Genomic DNA, 13,544 nt, shown 5'->3' with positions numbered 1-13,544 from the left:
TTTTTATATTTTATTTAGAGACGGGGCCTCGCTAAGTTGCGAGGCTCTGAACTCTAATCCTCCTGCCTCAGCCTCCTGAGCTGCGGGGATTATAGGCGTGGTCCTGCCAGACCATGCAGATTTTTTTAAAAGGAAAATCTTTTCAGAAGTGTCTTGGGTTTAGTTTATGGTTTCCTAGACCTATTTTTAAAGAACACTAACCTATTGTGTGGTTTTGTCCCAATTATAGGACACCCCTCTGGGGGGGGACCTAAAAACGTACAAAGAATACACCACTTGGGGTCACTCCAAGATAAATGTTTCTAGTATTCTGTGCGTTTGAGAAAAATAAATAGGTGAATGATTTTAGCATTTGGAAATGTTTTCACGTGTGTGTGTAAAGACTATGTAAACTACATATGTAAATGTAGGAAGAATATGTAAACTTTGTCCAAATAGATTATTATAAACTTGAGTGTCACTAAGTGAAGAATACATAACCCTTTTTGTATGCCATACTTGTGACTGTGAAGAAGGCGTGTCCCCCTTTCTGGATAGAGATAGGCATACATTGACCACAGGGGCAGAAAATGGTCCAACTACACAAAGGGTTTTCTAATCGTGACTCAGAAATGATGTGAGAAAATGATTGATGGGTTGTGATTGAAAAGAGGCAGGGATGGTGTCCTGATTTTAATTCCCGGTGGGCAGGGCTGGTGTAGAACTGCCCCACTTCTTGACACTATTACTATGTTAAAAGTAGCATTTACTGTTGTCATTATCACCTGGCACACTTATCCATTATGGTTGACCACTGTCATTCTGCATTTCGGGCTTCCAGAGTCTTGTTTTCTAAGTCACATTGCTTGTGTATTTCCCTTGGAAAACACGTGAGCCTCTAGCCGTGGGAGCCCCATTGATCTTGGTGTTTAGTGGCAGGGTCTATTCATCATCCATCAGAAAACTGCCTTTAACGTTTCAACACGTGCAAAGTGTTCTGCGGAGGCATTGGACGTAGACCGAGTGAACCTTGGAGAATGGTCTGGGCGGCGCTTAGGTGCACAGGGAGCCCAGGAGAAGCATTGCTAGGGGAAGAAGGCACATCACAGAGTATGTGCTGCCTGCGGCTCTGAGCTGTGAGCACATCAAGGCACAGAGGGACAAGGTGTTGTCAGGTGCCCGAGCAGCTCCTGGGCACTGTGGAAGTCCCTGGGCTGACAATAGCCCCGTGAGGATGGGAACCGTTGCTTCTGCAAGACAGAATACAGGTCATCTGAGCAGATAGCATTCTAAGCACTTTGTGCATTTTAAATGATCAGGATTAAGTGAGTTCAAAGCACTTCAGAGCAAGCCAGGCAAACATGTGCGGGCTGTTACGCTTTCCATCTCCATTTAACCCCTCGATGCCGGTCCTTTTGGATGGGGGACCATTTTTCATAACAAATGCCTACCTACTAAGTGACCTGGAAAACTTCATTCTGTGTCCAGCACATTGACGCAGGCCTGTGATCACAGCTACTTAGGAGGCTGAGGCAGGCGGGTCACAAGTTTGAGGTCATCTAGACAACATGGCAAGATCCTGTCTCAAAATTTAAAAAATTAAAGGTGGGGAATGTAACTCAGGGGTACGGTGCTTGCTAGCATGTATAAGGCCCTGGGTTCAATCCCCAGTACTGGCCCCATCCAAAAAAAAAAAAATCATTCCAAAGAACATACTTTGGCATACACTCTCTGCTACTTTAAAATCTCCAGTTGATGGGCTTCCGAGTTCATTGGCTGTGGGTTTTCCAGGCCACAGCCTTGCAAACATTATCCCCGATTTATGAGGCATTGCTGAGAAGACCCCCTGCCCCAGGCATATTCCCCACCTGGTTTTGACAGTGTGTTAGACTCTGAAGGTCAGCAATGTCAGTGTGACCAGGCTGGGTGAATGCTGTGCTTGGGTCCCCTCCTGAGGTTGCAGACAAGATGTCACCTGAAGTGTCCATAGGGCCCTTGAGGATCCACGTCCCTGGTGACTCTGTTCCATGGCTGGCAAGTGCCCACGGGCTGTTGGCAGGAGGCCCCAGACCTGTTCCTTACTGGCCTCTCCATGGGGAGCTAAAGGAGTTTTCTTGTACAGACTTGATTATATTTTATCTAGAAAGAGAATCGGTAATTACATTGTTAAACATCTTGATTTACGATCAATGAGAACACATCCTGTCGCGATCCATCAGCTATTTATTTTATAAATTTGGACCACACAGAAAGAAGCCTTCTGACAACCTATGGAAATAACCCTTAGGCAATCCTTTCTGAATCTTAAGACCTGTATTATGTTTATCTTCAACTTTTTTTTTTGGGGGGGGGGGAGAGACCAGGGATTGAACCCAGGGGTGCTTAACCACTGAACCACATTCCCAGCCCTTTTTTATTTTAAGACAGGGTCTCGCTAACTTGCTTAGGGCCTCACTAAGTTGCTGAGGCTGACCCCCAACTTGGGATCCTCCTGCCTCAGTTTCCTGAACTGTTGGGATTACAGGCGTGCACCACTGCGCCTGGCTACCTTTCTAGTATTTTTAAACCCCCTGCAAAATATAAAATTATCCAGGCAGCAGCCACAAAGAGATGAACTCGGTGCTTCTGCGATTTATTTTCTTGTAAGAGAGCTCCTCAGCCTCGGTCCTTGACTTTTTGGCCTGGATTAATCTTGGTTGGGGGTGGGTGCTGTGTATCCCCTGTAGGAGAGCTCCACCTGTGGTCATGGCGTGGAGGAGTCTCTCCCGATGCCTGCTGTCCTGGGGCGGGGGTAGGAGGGAGGCAGAGACCTGATAATCTCGTGCTTTTATTTGAAAGTGCTTTTGCACCCAGTAGCACATGCGTCTGAATGGGAAGGTCATTTTGTTTGCCCCCAACAGAAAAATAGCCCGGTATTCTTGGCCACAGGGCAGGTGGCTCTTTTGTTGTCTGCTTGGCTTCTGTAGCCACATCCCCTTCTCTCCCCTAGGTCAGGACAGCCGAGCTTCTCTCCACCTCTCCTGCTTTCCTCTTGGGTCCTTAGGAAGGAGTAGACTCATCTCCAGAGAGCAGAGGAGGACAGTGGCACTGTTGGGTAGGTACTCCCGGGGAATGTGAAGTAGATGCCCAAACATACGCTCGTGCGTGCGCATTCAAAGCAGCACTGTTCCTAGGGGCCAGATGCTCATCACCTGCTGGACCATATGCAATCCATTGACGTAGCGGAATAGTATTCAGCCATTAAAAGGAATGATGTGTGCTACACCTGATGGAAGTGAACATGCTCTGTGAATGAAGGTAGACACAGAAGGTCATAGACCACGCAGTGTGGTTTGTACCGACAGGACGCGTCCTGCATGGGCAAGTCCAGGAAGTCAATCTGCTCGTTGCTATAACTCAGAGAAGGGAGTGGGAACAGCCTCCTTACCCAGGTAGAGGATTCCCTTCTGGAGTGGTGACAATATTTTGGAAATGGGTATAGGTTCTAGTCACGTAACATATATAAATGCCACTGAACTGTGCACTTTGAAATGGCTAGTTTTAGCTGGGCATGGTGGTGCATGCCTGTGACCTCAGTAGCTCGAGAGGCTGAAACAGGAGGATTGCAAGTTCAAAGCCAGCCTCGGCTACAGCATGGTGCTAATAACTCGGTGAGACCCCGTCTCTAAATAAAATACAAAATAGGGCTGGGGGATGGGCTTTCTGAGGTGACTTAAGTACCCCCTAGTTCAATCCCTGATGTGGTACACCATTCATTCACGTAGCATTCCTTGTGTATGCACCCCATGACCAGCCTATGCTGTAGAAATCTCACAGCCAGTGGTATGTTTTTTTCTTTACACATCCTGTTACTGGTGCATTATACTCACATGAAATGGTGGGATTTGTGGTTACACATTCTCATATGCAAACAACAGAACAATTCATGGGGCCAATACCTCTCCCCAGCAATGACAGCGTTGCAAAGGCAAAACCCACGGTGTACGTGTCACTTCTCAAATCTGCTGGTCCACTGTCTACAGAAGTTGGTCTTGGAACTGCACACCTGCCTCACAGCAAGCTGTAAGACGTGCGAGCGTGACTTAAAGGTCAAGGTGAATGCACCAGGGAAGGAGGGCTGGTGGATCAGGAGTTCGTCAATTATTTTGTCATATTTGATTACAGCCTTAATTGTTTCCAGAACTGTATCGGCCCAAGCTCTGTTTTGACCTACTTTTCGTGGGAAGGCAGGTACTTTCTGAGTTGCGAGCCCAGAGAGCCCAGGGTGTATGTCGGCCACACCAGGAGCCCAGGGCAACAGGACACGGAGACTTCTTTTTGTATCTGTCAGGTCGTGCCGTTTGGGAAAAAGAACATGTTGCAGTTATTAACATCATTTGTGCTTTACACGAATTCTTCACTTACATCAACATCTCTTGCTGGCACAGTTTACTAATAATGATTCTACTGAAAACGGAAGTCGGTCATGACCAGCTATCCGGGGGTTGGATTTCTCGTTTTCATGTATCGTTTCTATCAATGAGCTAATTAGTTCTGATGTCTGGCGTAACCACAGAATGTTATAAACCAGAGTCGCCATGCCCAATTTTTTTCTGTGTTGATCACACGTAGGAGATAAGTTAATTACACTTACAGAGTTTTGCAACATATATAAAAGATAATCTTCAACTTCAAGACTCTAATTTGTGAGTTACCATCTGTTGTGGACCAAAGAAAATAGGAATTTCATTTCTAAGGCTTTTTTTTTTTCCCTGAACAGCTTGTAATAAGAGCTGTCTGTATATTAATTACTTATTGAATTATTATGGATTGTAATGTTTTAATTTACAGGCAATTTGGAGCTTATTGTGGTGAAATCTGCTCGTATTTTGATACTTGATGACATTTAGTAATTTCATCATAAGGCTTACTCCCTGCCCACTCCCCACCCCTCATAATTTACAGCCCAATCCTGCAAACAGTGATTTGCTTTCTGCTTCCACTTACTCTAACAAGTACTGCTGTGTTTATCTCCACTAAAGATTTTTCTTTCCATAAATCAGTGGGTTTTTTAAAAAAAACTTTAGAAGCGAAATCAATATTCCTTTGTTGCTGCTTCATTCCTAAGCCTTTTAATTTCTGGAGTTGTGGATGTATTCTGTATAAATCTCATTACTCTTCTTGCCTGGTATTACTTTCATCTTGTATATTCTTGATTTCTTTTTTTTCTTTTTTTTAATGCGTTGTAATGAAACCTGAAGGCTCATGAACCTGCCTGTAGAATCTCTTTAATTTCCTTCCTTTAAACAGTATTACTATAAACACAACTCGGTGGGAATAATTTGCTTGAACTTCCTGAAAACAATTTACGGGGTTCCTTATAAATTCACTAATAAGAAACAGCTTGAGCATGCAGCCTCGTGTGGATTTGAATCGTGTTAAACCTGGTACCTTTTGATTCTGACTGAAAACTGTTGAGTAAGAATTTAAAGAAAATGACGGTCATTTAATTGTCTTGGTTACTTGGTTTTTAGATGATTCTGGATAATTTCAAGTCTCTAAGAGACTAGGTTCATTCCCAACCCAGGACAAGAAGTTTCTTACGGACAAAGGGGGAAATGGCCCATTTGTTTGTAGCAACTGAAAAATAAAAAGAGTTGTGCATAGTTTATCATCTGCACTAAGGTATTGTCCGAAAACAAAGATGGTTTGGTGGACAGTCATTTGCCATAAAATAACCAGCAGTAGCAATATCTGAGCTAAAAGTGGTTTTATCTAACTTGAGGCTCTTTTCTGCCATCATTTTTACATGCCTCACTGGCTATTTTAATTTCTCTATTGGGTTGTTTTGCTTTGCATCCAGCACCCTGTCATCCGAGCTCGGGATTAAGGCAGCAACCTTTAGACACCATGAAGGACAAACCTGAAGGCCTGGGGGTGGGGTGACAAGCCAGCACACCCCCAGAGATCTTTAAGTCTGCTTCTCCAATCTTGTTTCTCCCCAGGCTTGTGCCTGCAGACGGTCTGCGGAGTTTATGATCGGATGCCGGGCAGCCCACTGGTCCAAAGGTCTCCACATGACGTCACCATAACGGTAAGCAGCCCATGTGCCCTGGGTGCTAGTCCTGCTGTCCGAGATCCATTTGAGAAGCATTTCACCAAAGCTGAACCCTTGTTTTAAAGTGATCTCCCCCACCTCAAAAAAAAAGAACTTGCAGATATTCCTCTTTGCCGAAATTGAAGGTAGTAAGAACATCATCAAAGGCTTATAAGCTATGTGGTCAATTCTGCATGAGGAATTAGCCTTGTGATGCCTTCTAAGAATTTTGGATCCTGGACCGACTATCATAAACTTTGCTGAGTCTTGCCGTGAGAGGGAGACACCATTGAAAATCAATCTCTCTTGTCAACATTATGAATTATAATTAAGCTGAAGCATTAATTATAATTGGGCACTTGAGTATAGATTTTACTTGGCTCCTGTACCTTAATTCTATGCTTTATTAGTTTCTTAATATGATTTGTGTCTATCTGCAAATTGACTTGCTGGTTAACCTTGAAACTTATTAGAAAATCATGTAGGTCACTATGTATAAATCTGGTGACATGCCAAGCTTTCCAAGGTAGCAGAGAAAACAGTTACATGTGTACAGGTGTCGATTTGAAGGCCACACACACAATCAAAATTGACACCCAGAGAAGTTCTGTGAAGTTGTTATCTTGACACCTGTGGGTACCAGGGAGAGGTGCTGTTTTGATTGGGTATTAATGTGGTGCTTAGGAAACATAAGTGTCAGTTCAATAAATTAAATATGCATTGATCAGATTCCTACTATAAGACATTTGTAAGTGACTTGGAATTTTTTCTACTCTCCCATAGTGGGCAACTTGTAGATGGCCCTCTGTGATCATCCTCAGAAATGGGACTGTGTTGTTCCATTTAGTGGGAACTATAGTAGCTGTAGGTCTTGCATAAGGCTGGGAATAATCTGCAAATAACACATTAGGAAGTGAGGGCTTCTGACTGCACCGTTCCAACGCGTGCCTGTCAGTCATCTGTAGCATGCTCTGGTGATAGTGTCTTCTTGGATGTCAGTTTTAAAGTGCTTGGTATGCTCATGAGGAAGGTCCACATTTCGAAGTGTCACTGTTTACGTTATCAGTCAAGATGGATTTCAAACCAGGAAAAGACAAGATAATTGCTCTCTGATGTAGATGTGGGAAAATGCAGGAAAGACTAAGAGCAGGTATCAGTTTTATTAGTTCTTAGTGTGGTTGTTGGTGTTACTCTAAGGAAATATCTGAGACTGGTTGCTTAGAGGGAAAAGGGGTTTATATGGCTCGCAGTTTTAGCGGGTGAATGTCTAGGCAGTGCAGGGCCAACCCTGCAAGGGCTCCCTTAGCTCTGTGACCTCATGAAGTTCACACAAGAGGGAGCATATAGCAAGACAGGAAACAGAAAGGGCTGATCTTGTCACCTTCCACCAGCCTCTGCAGGCCAGATGACACGGGTAGATGACCCCACTTACGATGCTAACACTGGAAAGAGACTTTCTATGGCCCAGATGAATCCTATATATTTAGGTGGAAGATCAGTGTTTGTAGAGGTTTCATAACCAGCCCGTGTGTGTTCCTGAAATTCGAGGGTCTGGTGCACATCATGTGGAGTCTCTGTCCCCCCCCCCCCCTCTCTCTCTCTCTCTGCGAACTGATTCTGGCTAGAAAATCAGTTGTAATGATCTGGACATGGGAAATATTACCGCAAACACCCGAGTCATTAGAAAAACAGGACAAACTACTCTTGTGTGGTAGCAGTAGCTCTCAGTGTCAGTGTTCCCTGAGCAGACCTGCTTGAGAGGCATTGGCTTGGAATCTCGAATATGAGAACTTGCATCTAACTGTAGAGAGGTGAATGTTAAAGGGAACATACACTGTTCACCATGTCTGTCACCTGGCTCCGGAAACGAGCTTTATAACAGGTTTGCCTTTACTAGACGGAGCGTTTTGAAGAAGGTGTGCTTCTGGGCTGGCCTCCAAGCTCTTTCCTATCACTTAAACAGCTGCGAATGTGCACGGGGGTTTGCATGAGGTCTCAGCCAGCCATTCATTAACCCCCAAGGGCAGCCAGGCCTAGAGAAGACCCTTTGTGAGTGCCTCTTTGGGAGGTGTTGTTATGCCCCAAAGAGCAGAGTTCTTCTCCCAGCAGACGACTTGTTGGGGGCTTTCCCAACCCTGTGGTTTCATATTGCACCGAGTCTCACACAAAGATATCGACAGGTTTCAATTATTTATTTACTACAAATAAAAAACAATTTAGGTTCATTGTAGAAAATACAGACAGTGCGAGTGCACACACACAGGTTAAGTCCGACACAATTCCACCCCTAGAGATAACTGTAAGCACATTTTGAAGCGTGTGTGTGTGTGTGTGCAAAATTTAGCCCTGTGCATGGTCCACTCAAAGCCGTTATTTTGCTAACTTGTAAATGGCCATAATAAATATGGCATAAATAGCCATATTTATGTCAGAATTGTGACAGGTCCTAGAAAACATTTAGCACTTTATGCTTGCTAAGTATGAAGCATTGAGTACATGTGACATGTTGCTTTTTAAAATCATTTTAATGGCTATGTGGTAGTTCCCATGTTTTTACCACAGTTTATTTAACCACGTCATCTTTGGGTAAAGAGCTACATACTGGCTTCAACACATAGGAGGAAAAGATGTGCAGGGTCATAGGGGAAGGAGACACATATGACTTGTCTTGAGAGAGGCGTCTCCACAAACGCCATTGGCCTGTGCTAGTTTTTTTTTTTCTTTCTTTCTGTTGTTGAAGCAGCACAGAGAGTGTGTTGTGGCTTTAACTGCAAGTAGAAGGGGTTCTTTTCCCCCCTTTTTGCGTAATCACAGTTCCAAAGACCTCAAATCAACATAATTGAAGGTGTCTCTCATCAAAAACTGGGTCAGGCAAGAAAATAAACACGGTTGCTCTAATTAAGAACTCCCTGGCCTTCGCCCTTCTCTGGGGCGAGGAGGATCTGTGAACCGTGCAAAAGCTCCCTTTTAGTTTGGACGCCGGGAGGGGTTGGAAAAGATCCACCCGAGTTCTCAGAAGTGCAGGGCTGGAAGCCTTTCCGGAAACTGCTTCAGAGTTAGAGAGGCTTGGGTTTCCGGCTGCACATTCTAGAAGGATGCCCGGGCGCAGGCCTCTTTGATGGAATATGTAGGCACGGCCTTGCCTGGCTGACTGTCCCTCGTCAACTGGTAGGGCTGAGGGGACCTGTGGGGACGCGACGTGTGCTGCCCTGGTCCAACGTGCGGTGGGTCCTGCTCTGGGTCTTCATCTCTAGCCGATACCCTGACAGAGCCAGTGAGTTCGGAATAGGTAGGAGCCCTCGGCCTGATGAACCTCTAATTGGTCCATACTGCAACTGTCACGGGCATCTGTGGCTTCATGCCACTTGTCCACAGAGAATCATCTTTGACAGAGAAGACGGAGGTGGCCTCCTCTCTGCAAACATGCTTGATGCTTCACCCTGAATGCCATCACAGAAGTTGGTCCTCTTGCCCCGAGACAAGGGGGGGGCATGAGGCTTGTCATTAAAAGTGAGATCAGCCAGGTGTGGTGGCATACACCTATAATCTCAGCAACTGAGGAGGTTGAGGCAGGAGGATCTCAAGTTTGAGGTCAGCCTGGGCAACTTAGTGAGACCCTGTCTCAAAATTTTGAAAAGGACTGACTGTGCAGCTCAGTGATGAAACACTTGCCTAGCATGTGTGAGGCTCCAGGTTCAAAGCTTGGGACCACCACCACCAAAAAAAGGGGGGGGGGTATTTTTATAAAACACCCTTCCCTGTATGCACACACACAAAAAAAAAACTCCTGAACTTTTTCTCTGTCTAACCTTGCTTCTTGCAAATTCAGAGGTCTTGTCCCCATCAGTCAAGAATTTAGCTCTTCTATGAACCTTCCTTTCTTGGAAGACTGCCACTTACTTCCTCAGGATACCTTCGGGGACAGTGGGGAACTTTACATGACTTGTACAGACACCTTATTAAGCTTAATGAGCTGTATATCACAGACAAAATCTTTTTTTTTTGTACTGGGGATTGAACTCGGGGGCGCTCGACCACTGAGCCACATCCCCAGCCCTATGTTGTATTTTATTTAGAGACAGGGTCTCACTGAGTTGCTTAGCGCCTCAACTGTTGCTGAGCCTGGCTTTGAACTTGCAATCCTCCTGCCTCAGCCTCCCAAGCCACTGGGATTGGAGGTGTGTGACACTGTGCCTGGCCAGAGACAGAATCTTGGAATTTGTTGGTTTTTGGTTAGTGTTGCCAATTACCATGGCTTAACTATAGTAGGTGCCCAGTAATTTTTCTATCTCCTTGGATCTCATTTTTCTTAGTCACAGAAAAAGTGGGGCAGAATTTTTTTTCTTTTTCATCAAGCGTGAGTAAGTAGGTGCTCATGTGATAGGAAGAGCTGGTTCCCAAAGTCATCTCATTCTCTGCGTAGAAATTATATGTTTAAAGGAGTTTGTTAAAAACGATATGCAGTATTGGTGATACTTAAATAAAGCTCACAGGAGGACTTGGAGTCATTATAATATCTGCCATCTCTGACACCTCAAACCAAAGCCAACCACTGTCCCATTGACCCTCAGCTCAAAAATCTGGATCTTTGATGAAGAAAATCAAAAGTGAGGAGGGGGCTGGGGGATTCACTTCTTGGTTGACATGGGATCGGCCTTTGGCGGAGGCAGCATGGTAGCAATGGCCCCTCTTAAAATAGGGGGTGGAAAACATGATGGAGCCATGTCAGGAATGTCAACCCTGGGACCTCAATTCCAGGGGGTCCTTGCCAGGGGGGGGGTTAGAAAGTGCTGACCGGCAAAAGTGCTTTTTGTCAGGGGACACGAGGCAGGCCCAGGAGCATGTCCTGTGGCCTCAGCCTGCTGTTTCCTCCTTCAGGTTAAACCATTGGTTGCTCAGGGTTGTTCTGTGTTCCTGACCCTAAGGGTAGAAATTATAAAAGGCGGACTTGGAGGAGGTAGAATAGTCACCCCCAGAGACCCAGTGGGTCACTGGCACCTGGGAATGCAGGTCAAGGCATGCGGAGTTAGTCCACGGATGCAGTTTCTCTGCTGTGAGATCCTGACTCTGCCTCGGTCTCCTCCTCGTTTGTAGCTTGCAGAAAAGTGAGACCAGACGCTCTCCAAGGTTGGTCATCCCAACTGCTCTGACCCTTGCAGGCAGGGTGACATCTGCCCTCCCCTGCATGGTGCTGGTTTATCTTTCCAACTCGGTTACCTTCCAGGGACTTCCAGGTTGACTGCAGTTTGACTGGTAGGCCCGCTGACATGGTTCTGCCCTGTCCCGAAGTTCTTAGGGCAGGGAGAGGCTGAAAGCACAGAATTGTACTCCTGTCTCCATCGCTACCTGTTAAGCGGTCTTAAACCACAGAATCTCCAGTTGTGGAACAAGGAATTGCCACACTTCAGTTCATGCTGTGGATCAGTAATTTCTGTTTCTTTTATTGTTTATTTGGGGCAAAGGGTCAGAAATTCTGTAGAAGTTCAACCTGTTAAAAAAAAAAAAAAAAAAAAAAGTTTTGCTTTTGTCTGCATAATAACTCATGTGATATTGCAGCAGGGTGCAGAGATCAGCTGACAGTCACACACGATTACTTTCTATATTTTAATGATAGTCTTCAAATGAAATTTGAAAAATTCCTCGTTTACCATCTCTGATGAATGCGTGGCACCCCAGAGGCTGATGGAGACGTCTGTGATACATTTGCGTCGGGATGGGTAGTGGCAAGCTGTTTCTCACGTTCATCCTTGAGGCCCTACTAAGCCTGAGAGACGCCTGCCTGTCTGTTGTTTGCTCATTAGGAGTTGATGATACACCAACCAGAGGGCTGCACCCTGGCAGGATGTAAAAATTCTGAAGGAACAGGTTTGCCTCTGCACCGATTCCTCCTCAGCAGTGTGACGCTCTTGCCAGAGTCTGTACGGAGCTCCCATGTTCTGTCAGATGGTTTTTGTTCTTTAATTTCTTCCCCTTAAATAATATTTCACTTTTTTATCGGGGCATATACTCTGATTTCACAGAGTCTAACTTGGCTTCCTAAGGCGATGTCTTCGGAGTAAACTCCCCAGACATCAAGCAGAGATTGGGACACATTTGTATTTTGACTGACAGTTTTCTTTACACCCTGTCCACAAGTACAGAAATGTCACCAATGAAATCAAAGGCAATAAGCACTTTTTATCTGTTTTGCAACTGATATATAAAAACAAACCATATTAATGGGGTACCATGAATTTTTTTTTGGGGGGGGGGGGTGTGGAGTACCAGGGATTGAACTAAGGGGCACTCGACCACTGAGCCACATCCCCAACCCTATTTTGTATTTTGAGACAGGCTTTCACAGGGTTGCTTAGGGTCTCGCTTTTCCTGAGGCTGGCTTGGAACTCGGGATCCTCCTGCCTCAGCCTCCTGAGTCACTGGGAGTACAGGCGTGCACCACCATGCCTCGCCCATGGAATGTTTTGGTATATGTGTTTACTGCGTAATGTTTAAAGCAGGTTAAACTTGTGTCTCCTCAAATATTTATCATTGTTTATGGTGAAACCTTTCAACATGCTTTCTTGTAGCTTTTGGAAACATACACTGCATTATTATCTGCAGTCACGCTGCTGTGCATGGGCACCTCAGAACTTGTCAGTGTAAATTATACCCATTAATCAGCCCTTCCCACCCTGCTGTCCCTGGCCTCTGGTCATCACAGCTGTGCTATCGAGTCCCATGCAATCAACTTTTAGATAGCGCCTCTCCGTGAGACCAGTTGGTACTTGACTCCCTGTGCCTGGGTTATTTTCATTCAACCTGATGGTCTTCAGTTCAATCCATGTTGTAGCAAATGGCAGGGTTCCATTGTTAACGGCTGAATAGTATTTTATTTTCCCTCACCAGTGGAAGGACATTTGGGTTGTTGGACTTTTGGCTATCGGAAGTAGTGCTTCACTAAACACAGGGGTGTGGGTGTCCCGTTCACATACTGATTTCATTCCTGGTGGTGGTACATGTCCAATACTGATTATATTTTTTAATTTCTGAGGAACTTCCGTACTGGTTTCCGCCGTGGCTGTACCAGCCAGTGTGCAAGGGTTCCCTTTTCTCCCCATTTTCGCCAGCACTTGTTGGAATAGAAGCATTTGGGCTTAGCTTGGGTTGGTTTGCATAAAACCTGACATCAGACGTTAACTGCCGTCGTGTGTATGAGAGCGTGGGGGGTGTTTTCAGTCCTCTCCAAAAGAATGAGAGTTTTGACTGACGGCTTGTCGCTTCATTTCTCCTCGCAGAGGGTGGCTCCCGCTTTGTAAAGACCTCATCGCCGCGAGGTGAGGCTAAGATGAGCATTACGAGTGACGAGGTGAACTTTCTGGTGTATCGGTACCTCCAGGAATCAGGTAAGGGGTTTGGTTCTCTGTCGGGAGGAAATTCGCCTTCAATGTGCCGTGGGTGGAATGCCCAGCCGTTGGCGGAAGGGTAACAAGGAGGGCTAACGGTGCTCTTT

At 45.4% G+C, this 13,544-nt stretch overlaps 1 protein-coding gene across 11 annotated transcripts in view; it reads left to right on the top strand.

Annotated features, from left to right (window-relative positions):
* Positions 1–13,544, top strand: part of Tbl1x (transducin beta like 1 X-linked) — a 184,343-nt gene that overhangs the window by 124,969 nt on the left and 45,830 nt on the right. For 8 of the 11 annotated variants that reach the window (XM_058585529.1, XM_046464228.2, XM_046464231.2 and 5 more), the window contains 2 exons: positions 5,964–6,052; positions 13,330–13,437. In XM_058585529.1, the coding sequence (XP_058441512.1) occupies positions 13,380–13,437 (58 nt within the window). In that variant the 5' untranslated portion in view covers positions 5,964–6,052; positions 13,330–13,379. Of the gene's footprint in view, positions 1–3,054; positions 3,074–5,963; positions 6,053–13,329; positions 13,438–13,544 lie in introns of those variants that run through there. The other 3 variants (XM_058585533.1, XM_058585534.1, XM_058585532.1) reach the window with 2 other exon arrangements.

The sequence above is a fragment of the Marmota monax genome, unplaced genomic scaffold, assembly GCF_021218885.2.
Source record: "Marmota monax isolate L192 unplaced genomic scaffold, Marmota_monax_Labrador192_F-V1.1 WCK01_AAM20220418_F8-fsc00260, whole genome shotgun sequence".
Classification (NCBI taxonomy): domain Eukaryota; kingdom Metazoa; phylum Chordata; class Mammalia; order Rodentia; family Sciuridae; genus Marmota; species Marmota monax.
Note: the sequence above shows the minus strand (reverse complement) of the source record. Positions and strands in the feature narration are given on the sequence as shown.